The sequence below is a fragment of the Meles meles genome, chromosome 5 (genome assembly GCF_922984935.1).
Source record: "Meles meles chromosome 5, mMelMel3.1 paternal haplotype, whole genome shotgun sequence".
Lineage (NCBI taxonomy): Eukaryota > Metazoa > Chordata > Mammalia > Carnivora > Mustelidae > Meles > Meles meles.
This window is the reverse complement of record NC_060070.1, coordinates 7,629,000-7,656,976: the sequence shown is the minus strand read 5'-3', so window position 1 is coordinate 7,656,976 and position 27,977 is coordinate 7,629,000. Positions and strand designations below refer to the sequence as shown.

The window sequence follows — 27,977 nt, the reverse complement described above, 5'->3', positions numbered from 1 at the left end:
GCTCCCTGCTGAGCTGAGAGCTTGGTGCTGGGTGATGTGTGGCGAAGTGGGGCTCGGTGAGGGACGATGTGGGACTCGATCCCAGGACTCAGATCATGAACTGAGCCGAAGGCAGAGGCTTAGCCCACTGAGCCACCCAGGTGCCCCTGTGCCTTAGTTTTGTAATGATTACCATTCTACTATATGAAATATATTATTGTGCTAAACAACACTGAATGGTTTTGAACACTATCCTAGAAACTTTGAGATACAAAAGTAATGAAATACATTGTCCTTCTTTACCGTGGATTTATCCTTGTAGAAAAAGCTATAGAATTTAATTTGAAAGAACTTAAAAGATGCTACAAATGTTAAAATGGTCTCCAGTCCTATACCATGCTGAACTCAAAGGTATACTTCTCTCTCTCTCTTTTTTAAAGATTTTAATTTCAATTTTAATTTTTTTAAAGATTTTTATTTTTAAGTAAGCTCTGCGCCCAACGTGGGGCTTGAACTCACAATGAGATCAAGAGTCAAATGCTCTGCTGACTAAGCCGGCCTGGTACCCCCACTCTTAATGTCAAGCAGATGAGTAAGGAACTCAGGTGCTTTAGTGGGTTGCAGATGGGTCTGGTGACTTGCAAGGCTCAGAATAGGAAGAGTAGCAATCATTGAGTGAACCCCCAGGCTATATTACCCTTTTGTTAAGCCTGTATTATTGAATTTAATCCTCATTGGAGTCTGAGTATTACCCTTGTTTTGTAAATGTGCTGTGTGAAGATTTTAAATAATTTGGCTCAGGTCCGCATCACTAATAGCCAGCACAGGCAGGATTTGAACCGAAGTCCCTCAGACCAAAAATCTGCATTAACCATTCCAAAACTGTGCTAGTGAGCGCTACAATCCGGGGAGATGAGATTAGCAACCTTGTCCTGCATAGCCATGCCTTCTCATCAGCTGAATCAGCTGTTTCACAGTGAGTGGAAGAAGTGGATGTGGGGAAATTCAGGTTCATCTGGAAGTTGTGTTATTTGTTTTATGGCTCTGTGATACTTCAGTTATGTGGTTAGCCTAAGGGAATACGTATATTTAAAATTTATTTTTAACTTGGCTCACAGTTTTATTTTTGTAGTTAGCTTTCAGGCTATGTCATTTGTATGTCTTAATGTGTGCACATATGTGTGGGTACACAGTACTCAGAGTGGCTAGAGTAGTCTTGTCTGGTTAAATCAGTTTTGACCTGTCCGAGGAATTCTTTATGGATTTCAGTGCTATAGATTTATATAATTCTGCAGCGTTTTTATTTTTTGGAAGTTTGTTTTCTAAAGTTTTGTCAGTGTAATTCAATAAAATGGTGTCATCTATTTTAGAGTGGTTTTTCTTTTTCCATCCTGGTTTTTATAATAACTTTGATTTTTATATCAGGATATAAGTTGCCAGGAAGAACACTGGTATAGCTTGGATATAGTTTGGAGTTACGTTTGTGAAATATGAAGTGTATTTTAGAAAGAATATTCAGAATGGGCCAGACTGTGATATCTATTTAAAAGGAACTTCGTGATTGATTCCTTCTAGTTTGCCAGGATTGTATATGTTCTGTTTGTATCAGTAAGTTTTTTGTTGTTGTTAGCTTTGCAAAGATAGAACTATATCAAAATAGTGATATTATTTGAGAAGTTGGCTGGGGAGAGAGGATTGGAAAGAAGCATTGCCAGAGAACAAGTTGAGGAGGAGTTGCGTCTTGAAGGTGAAGACAAACTATTCTCTAAAGAGAATTTCTTTCTCTTATTCTACCGCCTCCTTCTCCCCCCGCCCCCCGCACCCCCCCCGCCCCCAGCCCAGCTCTTCACTGTAGTGGTTCGCAGAGAACATAGAAACACTGACCTGCCCTATGTTGTCAGAAGCCCCTGCTTTGCTGCTCGGATCACAGGAGAGCGCCCCGTGCTTCCTGTTGTGTGTGTTTTGAAGAGAGGAAGCGCGGCCCTGTGGTCCAGGGCAGGGCTGAACTTGCCCACTCATCCCGGAGCCTCGGGGGGCCAGCACACAGCTACATGCTTCGGTCTCTCCCAGTTGTGTCTTCTGGTCCTTTGCTCTCCTTTTCCTCGTTCTGTAAGTTTTTAGGTTTAAACCCATTTCTGTCAGAATTCTGTAAACACCAGAAGCTGCACACCAGCTCTGCCTGAGTGACAACTCGGATGGTCTGGGCTCAAAGCAGAAGCTGTCACAGATGTCCCTGCCTTTGGGCGAAAAAGTTCTCCTGTGAGGTTCCACAAGTACAGATAGAGGAGAAAGACCACATTGCTGAGGACGAGACGTAGCCGTAGAAAAGTTTTACAAGGAGTTCTTAAAAGAAGCTTCAGGAAGTTTAAATTTGAGTTCACTTACAGCATTTGAATATTTTCCCTGCTTTCTGTCTTTCATAGGCCAGAGTGCACATTGGGAGATTCAGCTTGCAAGAATTCTGAGTCTGATGCAGAGGACTTCTCAGATGAAACCAACACGGAGAACCTTTATGGCACCTCTCCCCCCAGCACACCTCGGCAGATGAAACGCATGTCCGCCAAGCACCAGAGGAATAGCGTGGGGAAGCCTGCCAGTCGATCCGGTGTGAAAGGTGAGTCTGGTCCTTACAAAGATACGGGCCTGGTACTTGCAGTGCCTAATCTGTGTAACATGTAACTACCGATTGGTCCTTTCTATGATAATGTGTTTCCTTTTATATTAAATTTCATTTTAATGCTGCTTTTAATTTTTTTTTTTTTTAGTATTTTATTTATTTGACAGAAATCACAACTAGGCAGAGAGGTAGGCAGAGAGAGAGGAGGAAGCAGGCTCCCCGCTGAGCAGAGAGCCCGATGTGGGGCTCGATCCCAGGACCCTGGGATCATGACCTGAGCCGAAGGCAGAGGCTTTAACCCACTGAGCCACCCAGGTGCCCCAATGCTGCTTTTAAATTTTACTTCTTAATTTTTGAGTTACTACCATTAGCAGTATTGTTAATAAAGGAGAAAATCATCCACCAGAGATAGAAAGGTTTGTCCTGTGTAATTGCTAAAGCTGGTGGCGTGAGGTATTTGTGTTCCATTTGGTCAGTAGAAGAGGCCATGCGTGCCTGAATCTGTGCACTTATCTAAGACGGCTGCTGATACATGAGTGAGGTGGCTTTTTAAAATTCTTTGCATCTCTAGCTTTTGTCTTCCAGATGTGATGTGATGTACTGGGCAGTTTGGGAGAGGCAGGGCCAGGCTTCCCTAACCAGCCTGTGACCTGGGCTCTCTGGCAGTGACCCTGAAGCTGCCTTAAGTGTGCACAGCCCACCTGCTTGCTAACAGTGCCTGGACGGTACCGTGCACCCCATCACCACGGGCAGAACTTGTGTTCTACTTTTCTCTTTGCTTGATGTCTCAGAGACAGATAATGTTCTGTTCCTAGAAGCTGGGAGTGTTTTCTGTTTTCATTTCATACTTCCTCCAACATGTCACAGCTATTCTTTTCTGAGGTACATAAATCAAATCATGCTGACCTGCTGCCTCCTTGTTCCCTCCTGTCTGGCTCAGATCCTCAGGTCACTGAAGCCTGATGGTTTTAGGATTCCCCTATTAATTTCAGCGAGCCGCTTGTCCTAAAACTGATCTCAGAGTGTTTTGGAATTCATTCATCTCTTTCTGCATAAAATACAGATTTTATTCTTTATCTTATCTGAGAAGTTTCCCCCATCACAGGCTCTCCCTTACTGACATCAAGTTCATGCCCATTTCTCTCTTTCCTTGGCCCGTGTTCTCCCTTTCTGTTTGGCCACGTTTCCCTTCCCACACATATCTTTCACACGTTGGCCTCTTGTGGTCGTAAGTTGGCAAGTTTACTCTGTGTCCCTGTTGTAGTCCTTCCTCAAGAGAGAAGGCAGGCAAGAGAAATCGATTCTGTTATATTTATTTGCTTGGGTGAAATCTTGACCCAGGAAGAAATCCTAAGCAGTAATAGTCTTTCTTTTCCACAGGGAAGGTGATTTTTTTACCTTCTTTTTTTATTTTAAGGAGTTTTTAAATTTTCAGGTTAGTTAATTGTTTATTATTAAAGATTTCATTTATTTTAGAGAGACAGAGTGCGTGCACAGGCCGGGGGAGGAGCAGATGGAGAGGGAGAGACTCCGTGCTGAGTGTGGAGCCCATCGTGGGGCCCGGTTCCACTGTCCTGCGATCGTGACCTGGGCCAAAGTTAAGAGTCAGATGCTTAACCAACCGAGCCCTCCAGGTGCCCCAGGATTTTTTAATTTTTATGTAGTCTCTGTACCCAAAGTGGGGCTCGAATTTACAATCCCAAGATTGAGAGTCACATTCTTTACTGACTGAGGCAGCCAGGTGCCCTAGTTCTTTACTTTATTTGCACTAGGATATTAACCTGTGACCTGTACTTAACTACCCTAAGAAATTAATAGCTTTCCATTGCAATTTATCATCTTTAAAATCAATCTTTATTCATTTTCTCCAGGATGTCTGTAGAAGCTCCTTATCTAAAACAAGTGTCACTGAAGTAGCATCTACAGAATCACTGTCAGTTACTACAGGTTCGCCTCGAGCTTCTAAACCTGAGACGGTGCAAGTAACACATCTGCGTTTTCTTTACTTGATGGTCCATACTATTTTAGAATAGGAGTTGAGGGCATAATTCTCACATTTTATAGATTGAGAAACTGAGGTCTAGGGTTTTTCAAGCAACTTGAGGCCAGAAGGCTTGAGATGGGGACAGGAATATTTTTAGAAATAGTTCTCCTGGGACTCGATTTGGACTTTTTCCCAGTATAAGCAGCAGATACTAAGCTTACCTGAGCGCAGTACTTGAGTTAACTATACTGTCTCTCACTAATCAGAAATCCAGTCAGTAGACTTTTTAAAAAAATACTTATTTATTTCTGGGACACCTGGGTGGCTCAGTTGGTTAAGCCGCTGCCTTTGGCTTAGGTCATGATCCCAGGGTTCTGGGATGGAGTCCCACATCGGGCTCTCTGCTCGGCAGGGAGCCTGCTTCTCTCGCTGCCTCTGCCTGCCTCTCTGCCTGCTTGTGTGTACTCTGTCTGTCAAATAAATAAATAAAATCTTTAAAAAATACATTTATTTATTTGAGAGAAAGAGAGAGTGCACACGTGTGTGCATGGGGGTGGAGAGAGTCAGAGGGAGAGGGAGAGAGAAATGTAAGCAGACGCTGTGCTGAGTGCAGAGCCTGATGGGAGGCTTCATCTTAGGACCCTGAGATCACTACTGAGCCGAAAGCAAGAGTCGGGACTCTTAACTGACTGTGTTACCCACATGCCCCCAGTCAGGAGCCATTTGTTGAGCTCCTACTATCCTTCCATGGTGTGTGGGAAATGGAAGATGGAAGTTTGTCTCTTCACCTTCAATTTCTTTCAAGTGTTTATTTCATAAGATTACAGACTTTGAGATCTGGAGGGGGTCTTGGAGACCTCTTATTCCAGTTCTGCTGTTTTTCAGGTGAAGAAATGGATGGCCATATGTCTTTTGACTTGTACCTGTCTAACAGCAGACCTAAGAAACCAAAATGCTTAAAAACTTACTCTTTTTTCTTCCTGTAAAAGATTATGTGTTATGGGAAACTTAGAAACTACAGACAAAAAGAAATAAAAATACCTATAAATCCAACACACGGAAATGCTAACTCTCACCATCTATGGTGAAAGCCCCATCTCGCGTGGGAAGCGTGCAGGTAGACCAGCAGCGCATGCTCAGGCCGTCGAGCTGGGGTGAAGGGTGGTGAGGAGAGGCTGCCATGGATGTCCACAGGAGGGAGCGGGAGGAGGGAGCGGGGAGCCCTGGGGCTAGAAGACTGCTGAACAAGTGACATTTGTGCTGTGACCTGAAGGCTGGGCCAGGAGACCCAAGTTTCAAACTAGTGTGGATTCATGATAATATATTGGTCCCTCCGTATTTTCTAGAGCTTTTAGAGTTAGTTAGGTTGGTCAGATTTATTTTAAAAGCTTTCCAAGGGAATATGAACTGGTGCATTCTTTCTTTCTCACTACCACAAGCCAGGGCTCTCTGAATCATACTATTCACTTTAGAACTGCAGTCCAGGTTGGACTCATCATTTTAATAAATGTCACCAATAATATTTGCATTTTCCTGGTTATCTATTGCTGTGTAACAAACCACCCCACAACTTCGTGGCATGAAAGAACAACCATTTTATTGTGCTCATGATTCTGTGGCCCACATATTTAGGCAGGTCACAGCTTGTCTCAAACCCATCATGTCGACAGCTTTAGCTGGAATGGCTCAGTTGGCTGGAGATGTTGTCATGGCCCTAAGTGTGAGCTTTAGTTCTTCTCCACATGGTCCAAGATGGCTCCTTTACTCACATGTCTGGCATATGGGTGGAGAGCTGGCTGGCATTGTTTTTTTTCCCCACGTGACCTTCCACATGGCTATTCTGGGATTCTTCACAGCATACTTGTTCTGGGTAATTAGGATTCTCATGTGGCAGTTAGCTACCCCTAGAGCAGGGGTCGTGAGAGATCGAGGTGAAAGTTGTAAGGGTTCTTAGCTTAGGAAGTCGTACAGCACCGCTTCTGCTGCGTGCTTTGGCCACATAGGGCCACCAAAAGTCAGTGTGGAAGGGGACCACACAGGGCATTTCAGCAGTGGGAGGTGTGGTTGTGGGCTGTAAGGGACCAGCTCCTACCTGCATTTGATATAAAGCTTTGGGGAATTAGTTTCTGGTCATCATACTGTCTTTGTGCTTCCAGCCTCTCTCCCTTGTAAATGGAGACAGCATCATAAGCATTCCCAAAGGACTAGAAGGACCCAGAAAGGTAACTGAGGGCACTATGTTGCAAGGAGATGAGAGTAACCATTAATTTTTTTTTAAAACAATGGTAGCCATTGTCAGGAACTGGTTATATGGGTATGATTCTTTAAATAGTTTTATTCTTATAGGCTCAGAATAACTACTACTAATCTACAGTAGTAACTAACTACCATAGATTCATTTTTTATAATTGGAAATTCAGCACCAGGCCACTTTCTAACCAGTTGGCTGTAAATGGAGAGTTCCCCTGAGACCCTTTTTAGGTTCCATAATTTGCTAGAACTGTTCACAGAACTCAAAACACACTTTACTTGTGTTTGCGGTTTATTATAAAGGACTCAGGAATAGCCAAATGGAAGAAATGTATAGGACAAGGTGTTGGGATGACATGGGCCTCCAGGTCCCTCCAGCATTAGCCTGTCACTGCTTGGATGTATTCACCAGCGTGGAAACTCATCACATTTCCTTGTTAAAGAGTTTTTAGAGAGCTTACTCTCCAGACTGCCCCCTCCGGCCCCTTTCTGGGAGGTTAGGGTAGTGGATGGGGGGTGCTGAAGGTTCCAGTCCGCTAATTATTAGTTCCCTATGACCAGCCCCATCCTGAGGCTACTCTAGGAGCATCCCTTAGCATAAATACAGATGTGATTGAAAGGGGCTCCTTTTGAATAATTACTCAGGGGATTCCAAGAGTTTTTAGCAGTTCTGTGCCAGGAATCTGGACAAAACCCAAAGATATTTCTTACTATACCTTGGTGAGCTGCTGCTAGCAAAGGTATGAGGAGCTGGCAGCTTTGATACAAGCCTAATGGGAATGTAAATGTCTTAATCCTTGTGGGAAAGGGATTTTGTTAATTCAGTCAAGTGGTGGTTGGTTTTGTCCTTGACCCTGCACATCCACCACTGGGAGTAGACTCTAGAGAAGTTCTGCAAATGGACACAACAAATCCTGTACGAAGATTCACTGTGTCCTTCATTGTTTGTGATTTCCAAGCATAATATGCAGTTGCGTAACCACCAAGCAGGGTAATTCAAAACAAGTGTCTGTCTTAGTGATTATCTGAGCTGCCAGGGGATCGAGGAGAGAGGAGACCCTGGCGGGGAGGTGAAGGACATAGGTGAGGTCGCCATTGTTGGTATGGAAAGGGGATGGAAAGGGGGATGGAAAGGGGGTTTGTGTGTGAAGCCTGAAAGAGGTGAGGTTGCCATTGTTGGGGCAGGATGGGGGTGTGTGACGGACGAAGGTGAAGTCGCCATTGCCCAGATGGGATGGGAATATGAAGAATGAAGGCAAGGTTGTCATTGTTACAGCGTTTTCTTCCTTGAGGTTGGTGGACTCTCAAATGATTGCCAGTTTAGAAGTGTGCAAAAAAATACTTTCTCCAATTTTGGCATTTCCCTGGGAATGTTAAAGACATTTTTGTTTTTGAAACATGAACTTCTGCTTTGAGAAGCTGTGATAAATATGATAGCAATGTTATGATGTCTAGGTATGAATGGTTAGTTCCTTATTACCTAAGAAAAGTCAGCTGTGTGACATGCTAACTGACGTAACCTACCAGTTAAGCTCTTGAGTTAGCTCACTGACCAGGCTTAATTTCATACTTTGATGAGTAACAGAATTTAATTGAGGTATTATTTAAATTGTACTTTTGGATAATGATAAATAACTGCCAAACTACAGCAATTAAGATTTTAATTTTGGACACTAATTAGTCATAGACAGCTATTCTTTTTTTTAAATTTTTTTATTTTTTTATTTTCTGCGTAACAGTGTTCATTGTTTTTGCACCACACCCAGTGCTCCATGCAGTACCTGCCCTCCCTATTACCCACCACCTGGTTCCTCAACCTCCCACCCCCCCAACCCTTCAAAACCCTTTGGTTGTTTTTCAGAGTCCATAGTCTCTCATGGTTCATCTCCCCTTCCAGTTTCCCTCAACTCCCTCTCCTCTCCATCTCCCCATGTCCTCCATGTTCTTTGTTATGCTCCACAAATAAGTGAGACCAATAAGTCTCTGCTTGACTTATTTTGCTCAGCATAATCTCTTCCAGTCCCGTCCATGTTGCTACACAAGTTGGGTATTCATCCTTTCTGATGGAGGCATAATACTCCATCGTGTATATGGACCACATCTTCCTTATCCTTTCTTCCGTTGAAGGACATCTTGGTTCTTTCCACAGTTTGGCGACCGTGGCCATTGCTGCAATAAACATTGGGGTACAGATGGCTCTTCTTTTCACTACGTCCATATACAGCTATTCTTAAGATCGGTTTAAGGGAGAGATGGTCATACTATCTCATCCTTAAATTTTTGTGCCTTTTAACATAGCAGGAGGAAGTAAATCTAGTTCATCTCACAGTTTAAATAGGTGAAATAAGAATTAAAACACTCAAGCCACATCCTTTTCAGAGTGAATCTGCCTGTAATCCATATCAGCTCTATTTTGCCAGCACTATTATAACATAGTGCAGTAGCCAGGCTGTAGGGAGAGAAGGAACATCTCAAGATATTTGTATCGGAATTTGAACCTGTGTGCACATACGCATAAACACATATTGATTCCCCTATCGTAAACAAGTACCTCACAGTGTATATGTACGTGTGTGTGCGTAAAAGTCTTGTGTTTTCGCTCACAGTAGTAGGATTAGCAACTTGATTTTGAGAGTGTAATGCTGCTGTAAAATTGAGCTGATTCGGTCCGTAGAGTTGACCCTTGAACCATGCCGGGCGAGGGGTTGGTGGCCAACCCTAAGCAGCGTCAAAATTTGGTGTATAACTTTTGACTCCCCAACAGCTTAACTTGTAATAGCCTACTGTTGACCGGAAGCCTTACCATGACATAAATAGTTGAATAACATAATTTTTGTATGTATTATGTACTATATTCTTACAATGCAGTAAGCTAGAGAAAATAAATTTTTACTTTTTAAATTAATTTTTAGATAGGGTGGGGGAGGTGCAGAGGGTTAGAGAATCTTAAGCAGGCTCCATGCCTAGTGTGGAGTCCAGTAGAGGGCTCGATCTCACAACCCTGAGATCATGACCACATCTAAATCAAGAGTCAGACACTTCACTGACTGAGCCACCCAAACAATCTGAAAATGAAATTTTTTTTTTTAAAGATTTTATTTATTTATTTGTTTGAGAGAGAGAGACAGAGAATGAGAGCATGAGAGGGGAGGTCAGAGAGAGAAACAGACTCCCCATGGTGCTGGGAGCCCGATATGGGACTTGATCCCAGGACTCCGGGATCATGACCTGAGCTGAAGGCATCGGCTTAACCAGCTGAGCCACCCAGGTGCCCAGAAAGGAAATTTTTTTTAAGAAAATCTAAGAAAAATACATTTGCAGTATATGTCAGAAAAAATCTGTGCATAAGTGGACCATGCAGTTCAAACCCCTGTTGTTCAAGGGGTCAACTGTATGGTCAATCACATGATAGTTCATTGTTAACATTAACTAGAGGGACTTAAATCTCTGTTTCAGCTCTTTAGTCTAAACTCAGCCTCGTAGTCAAAGTTCTGTTTCAGGCTCTCCATATACAGACTGTTGCAGCCACTCCCTTCTTTTTGCCTTTGTGTCTCCTTACGCTCTTCTTCTCTGGCTTAAAAGACACTCTTGACTTTCTTGCTACCTTCGTTTGAGCTCCATCCATTCTTCAAAGCCCCCAGTCCAGTACGTGGTGTTATTTAAAGTCTTTACAGATGAGTTACCCTCTATAATCTGTCCTTCATGCCACTCAGTGTCTAACCTTTCCTTGGGCAGTTAGTACTGGTCTACGAGCACTGTGACAGGTATTAACAGTGCTATGATGATACGAATGTGGCTTAGGATCCTTGTCCTAATAGTTACCATCTGTTGATGTTTCATGGTAGTCTTCACAGTGTTGTGAAGATTACGATAGTCTCTGTATAGTTTCTACTTGAGAATGAGGGGGTTAAGGAAAGCGTTTCCCAAAATAGGCCATTCTAGCCAGGTTGAATCAGAGACACTGGGAGTGGGCCCAGGAGTCCGCATTTTAGCAAGTACCTAAGTGCTTCTTAATGTTGACTGATATTTGAGAACAACGAATTCGATCTCTAAGCCCCTGCAGATTGCTGACATTGTTTGATAATCCAGGACATTATTGCTCTAATGACCATCTCTCACTTAGAGGTAAAGAGCAGCTATCTGTTTACACTTACTCATTTGAGAGCTTGAGGAAGGCTGGTGTGTTGAGTGTGGATAGTACTCATAGGGGAGAGCAGAAGTATTTCAACGATTTGATAAAAAATATATTTTTATACATATTCTAAGGAGCCAGTTCTAGATATGGATGGTGGGAAAATTCAGTTGAATGTCTCATGTCTGTTTAAACAAGTGAACCGTATTCCTTGTCATTTGTTGCTTTTGGTTTCATTATAAATTTTTTTTTTTCTTTTCCTTTTCATGTTCTGATTAGGCAGGAATTATTGGTGATTGGCCAAAGGAAAAAGTAACTATTTTGGAAGAGCGCTGTAACTGCACTAACCAAATCACACCACTTAATTTACAGCCACTCCGATCAGTTGTTCCATTAGTCTTACTGAAGTTACTATGAACTAGTTTTGTAACACTATAATAGGACTTGTCATGTAATACATTCTGTATACTTTTAATTTATTGTCCTTTTCAGAAGCTGTTTATGGTTGACTTCTTATTCATTGCAAAGGGATTTAGTATTAAAAGAAAACGGATATAGAAACAAACTTGTCCATTATTAATGGCCTTTCAAGTTATTATTAAAAGTTTTATGCTCATGTCAGATTGGGTAGAGACAGAATATAAAGTGCTTGGGAATAAAAACCGTGTCTCAGCTTATAGATTTCATTTTACCCCCAACACCGTAGTACTTTTCAGTCTCCCTTAACTAACAGGTCCCTTGGGTTTCATGGAGGACTACCTGGACCCTGAATGCTAGGAAATACTCTTGTCTTCCGTTGTCCATCACAAATCTATTATTTGAAAAGTATAGCTACTGATAAAATAAATAGATTAATTTTTTCTTTCCCATAGTAGTTAGACTAGAGGTTAGGTCTGTTTTAAGTTTTAAATTACATCATTTTAAAACACAGTATATCAATTTCCATTTGTGAATTTTTTTTTCCAAAACCAACTTGGTTTTTTGTTTTGAAAAGTTAAAAAAAAAAAAACTCTTATGTTTCATCTTGTGCCTTTCCCAATTTGCTTTTCTTTACACACATTGTAAACCCAAATAAGCCATTGCTTTATGTAAACACAAAATTTTAAAAAATTGTATAATACACCATTTTGTATGCTGTGAGGTAAGCTTAACAAGATTTATATGTAATCTGCAAAAATTAGTTTCTTAGGCTACTAAAATTTGATTCTTCTTATCCAGAAAAATGGGACCATGGCATCTTTTCCCCCATCTTAAGTCCTTTTAATTGAAGTGTAAAGATCAAGGTGGAGAAGTTTTATTTTTTAATACTTTCATGCTTTGAATATTAGTTTCCTAGAAAATATAGCATAGGTTTGGGCATAATGTTAATAGCCCAATCTTCTGGAGTTATGAAAAACTATCCCAGCTACTCTCAGCAGCTTTGTTTTCCTTAGAATCTTTAAATCATGGATTAGAAGAATATTTTATGAGTTATATAGGCCAAGTAATACATTTGCACTGTTTACTGTTACTTTCAAATTATAAACAGTACGCAGACATTCTCTGGCCATTATCAGTAATGTTATTCTGTATTGTTTTACCATGTTTTGTTAGGATCCTAAATTCTAAACTGAAAACAAAACAAAACAAAAAACCTGTTATTTGTTACATAAATATTTGATTTCTTTGATTCAAAACCATTTATTTTGATGTGTGTACCAATACAACCTTCTCTTCTCGGTCTGCATTCCCTCTCTTCTGTATACGTTTCTTGGATGTTCTTAGGTATTTTGCTGGTATTAAATAACATGTGTATATACTGATGACTTCAAATCTGTATCTTTGGATTTCTCTCCTGAGCTCAAGACCAACATTACTTACCTACAAACATCACCAACAGAGCTTTCCATAGGCACCTCCAACTTCATGTATTAAAAACTAAACTCGTTATCTTTACCTCTAGCCTTACACAGTGATACCACATACGTCATTTTGTGTTTCACAGTGACAAAGTATAGTATAAATTCCTGCCTTGAAAAATAAAATATCGTGGAGTTAAATTTGGAAGAACTTGTTAGCTTTGCTTTCAAATAACCATTGTTTTACCAAGTAGAGATGAATGGTGTGTATATGCTATGTCAATAAAGGTATAAAGAACACAATAAAAACATCAAAGAGGAGACAAAGTCCGGGCTTGGGCAAATGTTTTATGAATGAATATTGAGAGGCATTTGTAGCTAGAAACAAAATTGTGAAGAAATTTCTTGAATGGATTGCATAAAAAATTTTAAGACCTTAGAAGTAAGGTAGATTAAAACTACGGATAAAAATTCTATCATTTAAAAATACTGGTAATTAAGAAGTAATAATAACCATCTTTATATTAAAATATAGCAAAAATCCCAGTAGACAGATAAAATCCTTTTTGATGGGCCATAAAGGAAATTAGTGCACATGAGTGCCTATCAGGTAGGGGGAGAGGCAGGGGGAGAGGGAGACACAGAATCCTAGGCAGGGTCTATGCCCAGAGTGGGACCCCAACATGGGGCTCAGTCTCATGAGATCATGACCTGAGCGGAAATCAAGAGTCAGATGCTTAACTGACTTGAACTACCCTGGTGCCCCTAAAATTCTTTTAAAACTATTTTGATTTAAATTGATTAGAAGGTAAACTGGTTTAAACAGGTTTTCTGTAGTGAATTGATTTTGGGTATATTAGTTTGTAACCCCTGTAAATTAAACCTATTTCACCAAATCTAAGGCCTACTATAATACATTTTAAGAAGAAAAATGCTTACAATTGATGACACAGTGTGTTTATTTAAAAAATTTTTTTCAATTTTTTATTATTTATTTGAGATAGAGTGAGAGAGAGAGCACAAGCAGGGCGGAGAGAGGGGAAGAAGCAGGCTACCTGCTGAGCAAGAAGGCCAAGGTGGGGCTTAAGCCCGGTACCTTTGGATCATGACCTGAGCCGAAGGCAGAGGCTTAACCCACTGAGCCACCCAGGCGCCCCGACACAGTGTGTTTTTATATTTAGAATTTTTATTTTTTATTTAGTGAAAGAACTCTTTTTATACTTCTTGATATTTAGATACAGGTTAAAAAAAAACTGTTATTTATGTTGTGTGTGTGATTTTATATATATATATATGTATATATAATATGTACTGTGATATTGTATATATAAAATAAATATATAAACATATAAATATATAAAATGAGATGTAAATGAAATCTATTAGTGAATATGTTTCTAAAACATATTCATATCATCAATTATAAAACATATTTTAATTTCAGAGATGTTAAAATACAGAATGTGTGCCCTGGACTTTGGGACATGAAGTATATCTTGGGTGTGGGGGGAGACCAGAATGGGGTTTTAGGTTTGAGCATTATCAGTATACGAAGTAGAAGCGAAGATTACCCAGGGAGGGGGAGAGTAAGACAGAAGAGATCGAAGAGTGAAACAGAACAGCATTTTCTGGAGTGAGCCAGGTTCCAAGGAGGGAATTTGTAAAGGAGTGACTTGGGAAGTAGAAAAGAACCCAGAGACCGTTGAATCTAGAAAGCAAGGGGCTGAAGGAATTTCAGAAGGTAGAGGTGATTAATAGTGGCAGAAATGCCAAACAGGAAGGAAGAGAGTGTGTATGTTCATTCCAAAGCTTGGGATTAAATTAATAGCACTTTTCTGTAATTGTTTGATGAGAAAGCATGATGTTTACTTTCTTTGCATTAATTTTGAATGATTTAATATGCCAGTTGAGGCAAATGATACTGAATTAGTCTGTATGTCTTCAATTCTGTTAATGCTAAGTTTAAAATGTTATTGTTCATTTGTGGGAAAGAAACCGAGAATTAGAATAAATTAACATTTTTACCTATTATCTGTCTTTCGTTTTTTTATGAGGATAATCTGAAAATGCCTTAAAGATTCTTTGCTCAGTCTACTTCATTCTACAAATGAGAAAAGTGACCCAGGAAACTTACGTGGTCTGCTCCAAATTAATACATTCAGTTCACAGCAGAGGTGGGGGTGGGATAGGTTTTCTAAACCATGTTTCTGTCAGATCTGCTGTGCTCTTTGTCCCTTCCTAAGTTGAAGGCAGTTAACTTGTGGCGATTTCACTCTGTGCATAACTGCACTTTTAGTGTAGAGAAATGGCTTGTTTTAGATTTGTAGTGGAAGATATTAGAGAGCATAGCAAGTATAATAAAGCAGGGAAAAGTGGATAAAACTTTTAGAAATTAAGAGAGAAATGTATATATTTTGAATCTTTTACTTTTTAGCATATAGTTAGGATTTTTTTCTCCAGTAACAGCCTGAAAAATAAGTACATGTGAATATGCGTTTTCTTGAAGATACTGAGGGTAGTTTCATGTGTTAGAGTTAACATGATGATCTGTTTATTTCTTTTTAACAGAAAAAACGAATGCACCAAACCAGCCTCCACACAAAGACACTGGAAAAACAGGGGAGAATGTGGAAGAATACAGCTATAAGCAGGAGAAAAAGATCCGAGCAGCTCTTAGGACAACGGAGCGCGATCACAAGAAAAATGTGCAGTGCTCGTTCATGTTGGACTCGGTGGGTGGGTCTTTGCCCAAAAAATCAATTCCAGATGTGGATCTTAATAAGCCTTACCTCAGTCTTGGCTGCAGCAACGCTAAGCTTCCGGTATCCGTGCCCATGCCTATAGCCAGAACTGCTCGCCAGACTTCTAGGACTGACTGTCCAGCAGATCGCTTAAAGTTTTTTGAGACTTTGCGACTCCTGCTAAAGCTTACCTCAGTCTCAAAGAAGAAGGACAGGGAGCAAAGAGGACAGGAAAATACGTCTGCTTTCTGGTTTAACCGATCTAATGAACTGATCTGGTTAGAGCTACAAGCCTGGCATGCAGGACGGACCATTAATGACCAGGACCTCTTTTTATACACAGCTCGTCAAGCCATCCCAGATATTATCAATGAAATCCTTACTTTCAAGGTTAATTATGGGAGCTTTGCCTTTGTTAGAAATGGAGCTAGTTTTAATGGTACTTCAGTGGAAGGGCAGTGCCGAGCCCCTCATGGAACAAAGATGGTGGGTTACTCGACGTACCACGAGCATCTCCAGCGCCAGAGGGTGTCGTTTGAGCAGGTAAAGCGGATAATGGAGCTGCTGGAGTACATAGAAGCACTTTATCCATCGTTGCAGGCTCTTCAAAAGGACTACGAAAAATATGCTGCGAAAGACTTCCAGGACAGGGTGCAGGCACTCTGTCTGTGGTTAAACATCACGAAAGACTTAAATCAGAAGTTAAGGATTATGGGCACTGTTTTGGGCATCAAGAATTTATCAGACATTGGCTGGCCAGTGTTTGAAATCCCTTCTCCTCGATCATCCAAAGGCAATGAGCCGGAAGATGAGGGTGATGACCCAGAAGGGGACTTGAGAGAGCTGGAAAGCAGCGCGGATGAGAGTGAAGGAGAACAGCTCTCAGGTCCGAGGGCCCCGGAGCCCACACAGCCCGCTGACAAGAGTCGCAGCCTCCATTCGCAGGACTGTGTGCGGAAGAAGCTTGAGAGGCTCGAGTCTGAGGACGAGTCCGTTGGCTGGGGAGCGCCAGACTGCAGCGCAGAAGCAGGCTTTAGCAGACATTGTCTTACTTCTATTTATAGACCATTTGTAGACAAAGCACTGAAGCAAATGGGGTTAAGAAAGTTAATCTTAAGACTTCACAAGCTGATGGACGGTTCCTTGCAAAGGGCACGTATAGCACTGGTAAAGAGTGACCGTCCGGTGGAGGTAGGTTTCTGGTAGGCATCACTATGATCCTGGCCTTAGTTCCTTCCTTCCTTACAGTGTGCCGTGTCGATTATTACGCACTTCCGTGCTCTTGATATTTTTAAGGTGTAAGTGGTAGTCACTGTAACTTGCAGATTTAAACATTTCTATAAAGCACTGTGATAAATGTGGAAAGGGATCTATGAAAACTGTTCGAAATTTAGTGAATTAAGTTTAAGGTGGTGTGGGGAGGAAAAAAAAGTCCAGCTATATAAATATAGGATGGAGAGAAGGACAGACTAGGTATAAATAAGGAGGGAAGAAAGCCACAATCATGGGTGACCACAGGCTGAATATGAGTCAGTAAAAAAGTCAACATGAAAAAAAAAAGTCAACATGATGCTAAAATATTTTTAAATGAATACGGCATCCAAGGTCACGGATTTGGTTCTTTCTCGAGTCTTTGCAATAACATATTCCCTTTTTGAGTAGCAGGTCCGGTTTTTGGCCACTGTATTTTAAACCGATAAGAACAGATACCACACATGATTTTAGCCAAAGGAGCTGTGACTTGTAGAGAAATGTCAGAATGATCAAAAGGAAAAAAACGTTTAGGCGTTTGGCACAGTTAGCAATTAGCATAGATAATAGAAGTTTAAGGGAAGCCTTAATGATCAGATCCACAGTTTGACGTGTGAAGATTTTTGTGAGAGGCGTGTGCCTCCTAGAAAAAGCAGTTTGAAAACAGTGCAGATTTTGTTTTGATAACTGATCTCTCAAGTTCTTTACTGTTAAGGGTGGTCAAACTAGAAAGGGGCATGCTGTTTGGATACTGTTCTTGAGAGGAAAAAGAGCAATTTTTCTCTTGTGGTGAGTTTCATATTCATCTGGCTAAAAGCAAAAGCACCCAGATCTTTGAGATCCTTTATACCTGTCTTCGGTTGCTATTCTTAGTTTTAGTAGCTATGTCCATACGTATATATGACCTTTTATTTTTATTTTTTAAACTTCAGTTTAGTATGTAATCTGGCTTGCTTTGGCTTGAGAGGTGATAACAACAGAGGGCTTTTTTTTTTTTTTTTTTATAATGGGAAACATTGAAAGAGAACATCAGTTTATAAGATTTTTATTTTTCATGAACTGGACCATGAACCCCTAGGGGAAGGGGTCAGACATTCACATAATAGAGCTGATGTTTCCAAAAGGAATCTGTACTTTGTAGCTATAAGAAGTTAGTTTACTTTGAGTATTATTTTAATTTTAAGTTTTAAAGTAAATTTATATATGCGATCTTTTTTCTTATAAGATTTTATTTATTGATCAGAGAGAGAGAGAGCACCTGTATGCGTGCACGTGTGAGCACACGAGCAGGGGGTGGGACAGAGGGAGAGAGAGAAGCGGAGTCCCTGCTGAGCAGGGAGCCCGATGCAGGACTTGATTTCAGGACCCTGGGATCAATGAGATCCTCTTTGAGTAGTATTCTAACTTTGAATGATTTTCTATGTACATCTTTTTATTAGAGCAAATGACTGTTTTTCCCCCTTTTAGTCCAAAATAACTATTTTATACGATTTTATTATAGTGCAGGTTTCAAAATCAGTAGAACAAAACTAGATATGAAATAAGGATTTGCCATATACTTCAGATGCTGAATGACTTACTTGGTTTAGCTTTTTCGCTGGAGTGGTTCAGTTCCAATGAGGACACATGTGGGCAAGACAGGATTGATGATGAATTTTTATTGTGAAGCACTGTTTTTGAAGTAGTATGAGCCAATCAGCTATGGTACTGGTACCTCATCTCTGATTCAGTGGGTCTTATGAGAGAGAGGGACTCATGGTCGGGGCCCTGGGAGGCATGTGGGGGCTTCTTAAAACTTTTTTAAATTCCCACCCCCAAATTGTCTCCCTCTTCCCTGGGAGCCCTCTGTGACAGCGAACTGTCGCTACTAATGGTAGAGCTTTGCATCCCTTAGATGTGTTGGGACAAGAAAAAGATTGGGAATGAGCGCACTACATTTTCTATTAGAACTCAAGTGGAAAACAGATAATGGTAGATCACCCATAGTTTTGAATTCCTGTCAATGTTGTATTCCTTTGGTTTGACCAGCTGAGATTTAACTGAAAAGGTTATCCTTATAGAGCATACAAATTCACAGCTTGTAAGTGTGTGATTTAAAGACTGTTAGAATTATTTGCAGATTGTTTACTTTTCAAAACAAAAATGAAGTACAGAAGGCCCTGCTTTAAGTTTTGTTTTATAAAATATTGTGTTTGTCAGATAACAAAAGAGTAACCAAGAGCTGAAGTAGAAATTCCATCCAAACTAATAAAGATGAGGCTTCAAGATTATAATGAACTAAATGGGAAAGTAAGACTTATTTTTGTTTCCATTTCAGGAACATAATCTCTGGAAGGGGAGGGCTGTGTGTGTGTGTGTGTGTGTGTATGAATGTATGTAGACTTTCCTTCTGGGTTTGTTTTAGTCTTTGACTAAGTATGTTGGAGGAAGAGCCACAGTTTTTAAAATCAGGTAACTGGATTCCATTCCTTGGTGTTGGTATGGGTCTTCTCACCACATGACTTTGTAAATGACTTAGTCTTTCTGACCCTATGTCATTGAATCTGTAAAATGGCTATAATACTTTCCCACCTACCTCACAGGGTTGTTGTGAGGCTTTAAAAAGGTATTTGTATAAATGGTAAAATGCTATAGAAGCCAGATATAAACTCTTAATTTTTAGAAGCTTTGTTAATTTTTTTTTCTTTTGAAGCTAACTGTTAAAGTCAGTATGGGCCAGACTATTCTATATTTTTATTTTTTAAATATATTTAACCTTTTAATCTCTGTCAAGTACTCCTACATTTGAAGGGCCTGCGTTTTCAGCAGCCTATAGGCTTTAGGTTTAAGGACAGTTTTATTTTCATTCTGGATAGAAGCGTATTGACCAGCTGGTACCACAGATTGTACCTGATACCTGTCTTCTATTTTGCACTATTGTTTTGGCTTGTGTGATAATAGTAATGAGTACAGTTGAAGGATTTCTTGTCTATGTCTCTATGTTTTTATTCTTTATGATTAAGTTACTTGTGATTAGTGTTTATAAATAACATATGATCTTATATTTAATTCCCCTTATAAAGCTTATAAACATGCTTTATAAAGTGATTTTTCTCTAAAATCTTATTATATTTTAAGATCTTTAAATTTAAAGACTTTTAATCTTGGAATAGCTCTAGATTTATGGAAAACTTGCAGAGATAGTACAGAATTTTCGTATGTTCTTTATCCAGCTTCCTCTAATACTGGCATCTTACTTAACTTTGCTATATTTGTCAAAATTAATATATTGACGTTGGTATAAGATACTGTTCACTAGTGTGCGAACATCATTTGGGTTTCTGTTATTGTGCTAATGTTTCCTTTCTGTTCCAGGACCCAGTCAAGGACGCCGCCTTGCACTTAGTTACGTCTTTTCCATCTCCTCTGATCTGTCGTAGTTGTTCAGGCTTCGTTTCACAACCTAGATGGCTTGTAGAACCGTCCCTGAATTTGGGTTTGTCTGGCGTTTTCTTAGGCTTGGGCAGGAATGCCGCCGAGTTGAAGAGCCCTCGTGTCATTGTATTGTCCCTGGTGATTTGAACCTCGGTCCCTTGGTGAAGGTACTGTCTGCTGGGTCCGTCCGCAAGTTAGCGGTTTCCCCTTTCCTTGCTGGACTCTCTGAGGTGTGCCACCGATGAGCCACATTGAAGGGGACGGCAGTGACTCTCTCCGTCTAGTAGGGAGTTTCTACGTGTATTATTTGGAATTCTTCTGTGTGGAAGATTTACCTCTTCCCTCCCATTTATTTATCTCAGTGGGAAGTCATAAATATGTATTTTTTTCTTTGGGTTATAATCCAGTGGTATTATTCTTTATTTTGTTGCTCATATTGTTCTTTTTTTAGCCGCTGGAACTCTTTCAGTTGGCTTCTGTGCCCTTTTGACATGCCTGCATCTTTTTTTTATATGGTTTTGCTTTTTTTAAAAAAAGATTTTATTTATTTAGTGAACAGAGAGACACAGTGAGAGAGGGAACTCAAGCAGGGGGACGAGGAGAGGGAAAGCAGGCTTCCCGCTGAGCAGGGAGCCCGATGCGGGGCTCCATCCCAGGATCCTGGGATCACGACCTGACCTGAAGGCAGATGCTTAATGACTGAGCCACCCAGGCACCCCTGGTTTTGCAATTTGAGCAGTTTCTTACTCTATGGCATCGTCCTTTATTTTTCCTGTTGGGGTCCTGAAATCAGCCATTGTCCGAAGAAACTCTGGTTCCTTTTATTGGAGGACGGTATTTAGAAATGAAGATTTGGGCACTGGATATTACTGTTGGGGTGTCATTGCTTCTAGGCCCATTCAGGTAGAGTTAGAAAATAGAGGAGTGTCTCTCGCCCCTTGTGTGCACAGCTTGATGGTTACTTCTCTGTCGATTGGTCAGCTGACTGACTAATCAGGTGATCTCCTTGCAGACAGACTACCTGTCCGTCTACCTGAAAAATAAACAGGAGTTCACACGGACGTCTCAGGCCTAATCCAGCATCACCAGTTCATCTAAGCTCTCCTTAGTTGTAGTTTCTTCTCTTGCGGTGAGAAACTGGCTCGCATTAGGACCGGTTTTCACGTATTTGTGCAGCTAGGGCATACATGTAAAGTAGTTTCAGAATTGCTAACCGGGACCCCCATGAGGAATAAACTTGCCAACCAGAGTCCAGCCTTTCAGTACAGTTCTTTTTATCTTTAGTCTTTAAAAGAGTCACCGCAGAATTTTCCAGAGTTAGCTAGGTCAGCACCTTTTTCTTCAGCCTCTTCAGTAAGGTCACATCATACATCTGTACTATACTTCGGTTCACTTAATCTCAGTCTACGTTCTGTCCTGGGATTCCCCAGTGTTCTAGCTGATTTTTTAAGTTTGCTGTAAAGTTTACTTTTTGCGTTGTACAGTCCTTTGGGTTTTGTGCATTTAAAATGTTAAATACCCATAAAAGGAGCGCCTGGGTGGCTCAGTGGGTTAAAACCTCTGCCTTCAGCTCAGGTCATGATCTCAGGGTCCTGGGATCGAGCCCCACATCAGGCTCTCTGCTCAGCAGGGAGCCTGCTTCCTCCTCTCTCTCTGCCTGCCTCTCTGCCTACTTGTGGTCTCTGGCTGTCAAATAAATGAATAAAATCTTAAAAAAAAACCCCATAAAATATTTGAGCCATAGATTATGATATGGTTATTTTATGCTCCTTCCTTTTTGCTTTACCTTATGAAATTTATATATACATTTTCAGAAGAGACAGATAAAATTTTTACTTAATGTAGTGTTTAAGAAAATTTAGTTGCCTGATTGCATGTTACCATGCATATTACCTCAAATCCTAAGGAAGAGTTTTGGGTATTTTTATAAATTACTTTCCTTTGAATTAAAAATGATGTGATTATTACAAGTTTAATGGCCAATAAAATATTGTTTGTTTTATGATCCAAGAATAATTAAGCTAATTTTTTCCTATGAACACAGCAGGTTGCCTTCTATATTTAGAATGGACAAGGCCTGTAGAAACTAGGATATAGGGGCGCCTGGGTGGCTCAGTGGGTTAAAGCCTCTGCCTTCGGCTCAGGTCATGATCCCAGGGTCCTGGGATCGAGCCCCACATTGGGCTCTCTGCTCTGCAGGGAGCCTGCTTTCTCCTTTCTCTCTGCCTGCCTCTCTGCCTAGTTGTGATTTCTCTCTGTCAAATAAAATATTAAAAAAAATAATAATAATTAAGAAACTAGGATATGAAACAACAACAGTCACCCATTATCAAGTCTTCCACGTGTTAGGCACAATAACCGAATAAAATGGTGGTGTTCATTCTCTATCTTACAAACAGGGAGCGTAGATAACTTGCCCCAGATCACAGGAGCCGTAGATTATTGGAGGGATTCAAATCCGCGATTCTGGGATAACAGACTTTAAACTCTGCTAATGGTGTCCAAACCTGGCTGCATGCCAGCATTATCCAGGGAGCTTTTGAAAATTCATGTGTCTAATACCCTCTCTGGGCACAGGGCAAATCAGAGCCTCACGGGGTGGGACATGAGTGCCGCCATTCTTGACAGACCCCCAGCGCGCTTGCTGTGTAGCTGGCCCAGCACCAGGGCAGTTCTGAGGAAGCCCGCTGGAAACACCGAGTAGGCTACAGTACTCGCCTACCACTGCCTTCCAGAGCAGTGTTCGTTAGTACAGCTGTTATAGTTAATTGTTCTATTTGCTTCACCTGTCTGATTTCAATAGTAAAGTTACACGGACTTTGTAGTTGCGTTAGTGGCAAGCTGATAAGTGCATACTTGCTCATTTGCCGGTGGGTTTCTGTTTCCCAAAGAAGCACACTTACTGGAGGGGAAATGGGAAGTTGTTCTGTTATTTTTGACTGCAGTGAGCCAGCGGAGTCACACCTGATGTAAGATGGAGAAGATCAGAGGACAGGACTCTCAGGTCACAGTGGAGGACTACATGCCGTGAAGACAACACACCAGTAGCAACAAGACTAGTGGCTAGCATTAACTGAATGCTTGCTGTGTGGAGGCGGGTTGGTCAAGTGACTTGGCTGAGGTCGTATATAGCCCATAGGGCAGAGTCAGGATGTGAACCCCGAACTGCCTGTGAAGCTATGCTTTTAGCCATTACAATATATGCCTCCTGAGTTATATTTCGTCCCACCTAGTGCTTTAAGTATTTTTTGACATAGTGGTTAGCATTTGAATATAAGATTTCATGTGAAAATCTGGATTTTGTTTTGTTTTGTTTTTTGCTTTCCTTAAAGTACTAGGAGGAGGTCTAGCCCCCCTGGGCCCACATTCGCACGTGGTAGCGTCTGGTGGGCTGCGGTTGACTGCAGTGCCCATCGTTTCTTATTCTCTGTCACCCTTCCCTAGTCCCCCATTGACATCACCCACCTGGCCCTGTAAGCATTTCAGTTTGTGATATGACCCCTGGTGTAGAACCATAGAAACTTCTGAAGGGTAACAAAAAGTGATCCTTAAACAACATGGGGGTTGGGTGTGCTGATCCCTTGCACAGTTGAAAATATGTGTATGACGTTTGACTTCCCCAGAACTTAACTACTAATAGCCTCCTGTTGACCGGAAGCCTTGCTGATAACCTTAGCAGTCGATGAGCATGTGTTTTACGTGTCATGTATACCAAATATTGTATTCTTACAATAAGGTCAGCTAGAGAAAAATGTTAAGAAAATCATAAGAGAAGATACATTTACTGTACTGTATTTATCAAAAAATAACCACGTGTAAGTGGACCCACAAAGTTCAAACTCATGCTGTTCAAGGGTCAACTGTATTTTGATCTGTTCCTGTATTTTATGAAACAATTTACTTTCTATTGTCTTACTTATTATTGAATGTGTATATAAAGAAACAGTTGCTGCTTATCTTGTACTCTGGCTCAGAGTAGTAATTCTTTGGCTTGCATCTTTTACTTTTTGTGCTTATATAAATTTATATCTTTGTTATGTCATACAGGTAATTTTTAAAAAGTTTTTATTTAAATTCCAGTTAGTTAACATACAGCGTAATGTTACCTTCAGGTCCACACCCAGTGCTCATCATGACAAGTGCTTCCTTTTTAAAAAGCAATAATGCTGTATCCCATGACTTTCTTCTTTGGGGTCGTCCCCATATTTGTGTATGTAGCTCTGCTTCGGTTCCAGTTAACTACTACGCGTTACGCCGTCATCGGAATGAATCTTTGACTGTTTTCCTTAAATCCCACTGTCTGCCTTTGGCACCATCCGTCTGTTCTCTGTATGGTTTTGTTCAGTACAGTTGAGTTCAGTTTTGTTTTGTTTTTAGATTTCTCCTACAAGTAGTATCATATGGTAATTGTCTTTCTCTGTTGGACTCATTTCACTTAGCAAAATGTCCTCAAGATCCATCCTTGTCATGAATGTGGGTTTTCCTTCTTTTTTGGGTGACTAAATAAGATTCCTTTTGTGTATATAAAATCTCACACAGTGATAGACACAGGTTTTTCCGTATCTTGGCCGCCGTAGGTAATGCTGCAGTGAACACAATGGGTGCAGATTTCTTTTTGCGTCGCTGTTGTCATTTTCTTTGGATAAATACACCGAAGTGGGATTGCTCGATCATATAGTAGGTCTGTTTCTAGTATTTGAGGAAAGTCTGTCCTATGTTCCATAGTGGCTTCATCAGTTCACATTCCCACCAACAGTGCACAAATGTTTTCTTTTCTCCACATCTTTACCAACATTTGTTACTTATCTTTTTGATAATAGCCATTCATTAAGTGTGGGGTGATATCTCACTGTGTGTGTGTTTTAGGATTTGTTTGTTTGTTTATCTTGAGAGTGTGCGCAGGCATGAGCTGGAGGGACAGAAGGAGAGGGAGAGAGACTCTCAAGCAGAGTATGCTTGGGGTCAGATCTCACAACCCTGACATGGTGATCTGAGCCGAAACCAAGAGTCAGATACTCAACTGACAGTGCCACCCAGGTGCCCTTCTTATTGTGGCTTTGATTTGCATTTCCCTAATGAGTATAACCATTTCACTCTTAATAGACACTTTTTTTTTTTTTTTGCTTTATAAGTGGTGTAGCCACAAATAACCATGTACATTCCCGTTTATGAACTTACTCCATTGTTTTGTAAGAATGGTTGATCAAAATGAAATTATGGAGTTACTGGGTATACATATTTAAATCTTTGATAGATATTGGGAAGTTGGTCTTCAGAATGGCTGTACTGATGTATACTTTACCCAGTGGTGTAGGACAAATCCCATTTGTCCTAATTTTTGCAACCATTCTCAGTAAAAACTACAATTTTAATTTAATCTTAATTCTTTTCATTTTTAGTGACATTGAGCCTGTCAAGTTTATAGGCCACATGCATGTTGTCTTTGACTTTTATTCATTTTGTTCATTTTCTATTGTTTTTTAAAATTACAATCTTGACCTGTTGGAGCTGTTTTTATTTTATGGATATTATTCGTTTATTATGGCTGTAAACTGTTTTTAACTTGATTATGATATTTTTCACTAGATGTAAATTTAAAATTTTTATTCTAGTTTTGAACACTTTATTTTGTGTGTAGTGAGAGATTATAAAACATTGTATATTTTTCCCTAATTTTTTTTTTTTTAAAGATTTTATTTATTTATTTGACACAGAGAGAGATCACAAGTAGGCAGAGAGGCAGGCAGAAAGAGAGGAGGAAGCAGGCTCCCTGCGGAGCAGAGAACCCGATGCGGGGCTCGATCCCAGTACCCTGAGATCATGACCTGAGCCAAAGGCAGCGGCTTAATCCACTGAGCCACCCAGGTGCCCCCTTAATTTTTTTTACACAGTTCAAAAATTTTTGTTATGGAAAGTATTAAATCCATACAAAAGTAGACAGAATAATATTATGAATCCCTTTGAATCTGTATTCCAGCACACTGGTTATCAACTCATGGCCCACACTTCTAGCCACTCGACACCTTCTCCCATCACTTTGAAGAAAATCTCCAGTACCATATTGTATCCTTAAATAGTTCAGTATGTTTCCCTGAAGGATGAGGGCTTGTTCTAGAAGTGTACCACAGAACTGTTATCATACCTAAAACACAGCATTAACTCCCTTGATCAGCAAAGATCAAATTAGTGCTCATACTTCGATTGCGTCACAGTTATCTTGGTTTTCTTTTAAAAATATTGTATAATTTAAGTCAGTTTTCAAATAATCATACAACATAACAGTTCACTATATTTTTTTCCAAAGATGTTATTTATTTATATGAGAGAGAGAGAGAGTTTGAGAGCGGTGGGGAGGGGCAGCAGGAGAAGGAGAGGGGATCTTATGCAGACTCTGTTGATCACAGAGCCTGATATGGGGCTTGGTCCCACAACCTGAGATCATGACCTTAGCTAAAACCATGAGTTGCATGTTTAACTGACTGAGCCACCCAGGTGCCCCCAGTTCATTATATTTCTTAAGTCTTTTTAAATCTGTAGCTCCCCCTCCCTATTTTTGGCCGTATGTGTATTGAAACACCTGGACTTTTCATCCTATAGCGGTTCTCCTACCGTCTGAATTTTGGTGATTGCGTATACAATTGTCCTTTTTTGTGTTTCCTTCTTCTCTGTGTTCTGTGTAAACTGACTGTAAGAACTAGTGGCTTGATTAGATCCAGGATTTCTTGATTGATTGGTTGAAGGATGCTGTTAATACTGCTTCATGGGGACGTAGGTATGACTGTCTCTTTGAGACAGCAGCAGTTAATGATCATTCTCTAGATCGCTCACTTCAATAAGGATTGAAAAGTGATATTTCTAATTCTGTTTTCTTCTTATTAGCATAATTATCAGCTGCATTAAGTAGATATTGCTACAATATCATCGTCATTTCCTCAGTCATTATTTGGTTACCCAGTGGAATAATTGAACAGAAGTGGCAGGGTAAATATGCTTGAATTTTTCCCTTTTATTTACCCTTTATCAGAAAAATGAGTTGGCTTTTTGGTGACCAGTTAGTGCTTTTTTATTAATATGATTTTGAACTCATGAATTTAAACCCATTTGATATATTTCAACCCATCGAAATCATTATTATAATCCATTAAAGTAGTTGTAATAATTGATGTTCACATTGTCCCATTTTGGACAGTGGGAACATACTCAAGTTGGCTGAGGTCCTTTTATCACAGCCCAGGTGTGGAGTGTTTCATAACTTCTTTGATAGCTGATGTAAGAGCTATTTTAAGCTTATGTTATACATCTGCTTGAGATGGGAGTTCTTGTTCCTTTTGTTGGGAAGTGCTATTCCAGGACTATAGTACTGGCATTGCTCACTGTAACAGAAGTCGTTGATCATTGTTTTGGTTCTCTTCAAAAATACATCCCAATTTCATACTAACAATTTTGAATTTTTTACGTAATCTCTCTTGACTTTTCTTCTACAGTGAAAATCTCAGTTTGTGGTGGTAATAGAAATGATGGCATTAGAGTCTCAGAATAGTAGATTATTAGAATATGCTGACTGTATTCCAGAATACAGATACAATAATCTCAGAGTAGTACCAGCAGCAGTATGATTACTGAAAAAGTGGAAGCCCCCCCTCCTCCACCCGCATCCTTAGGGCTATACCCTTTGGGATATACCACCAAATTACTGCATTTTCAAGATAATTCAGTAATTCTTATGATTATGCCACTAACTAGACATATAATTAGAATTTCTTCTTTCTTT

The 27,977-nt window shown here is 40.3% G+C and overlaps 1 protein-coding gene across 6 annotated transcripts in view; it reads left to right on the top strand.

Annotated features, from left to right (window-relative positions):
• MAP3K4 (mitogen-activated protein kinase kinase kinase 4) overlaps positions 1-27,977 on the top strand; it is a 114,489-nt gene that overhangs the window by 35,681 nt on the left and 50,831 nt on the right. For all 6 annotated transcript variants that reach the window (XM_046006863.1, XM_046006862.1, XM_046006864.1 and 3 more), the window contains exons 2-3: positions 2,403-2,593; positions 15,369-16,732. In XM_046006863.1, coding sequence (XP_045862819.1) covers positions 2,403-2,593; positions 15,369-16,732 — 1,555 coding nt within the window. The remainder of the gene's footprint in view (positions 1-2,402; positions 2,594-15,368; positions 16,733-27,977) is intronic.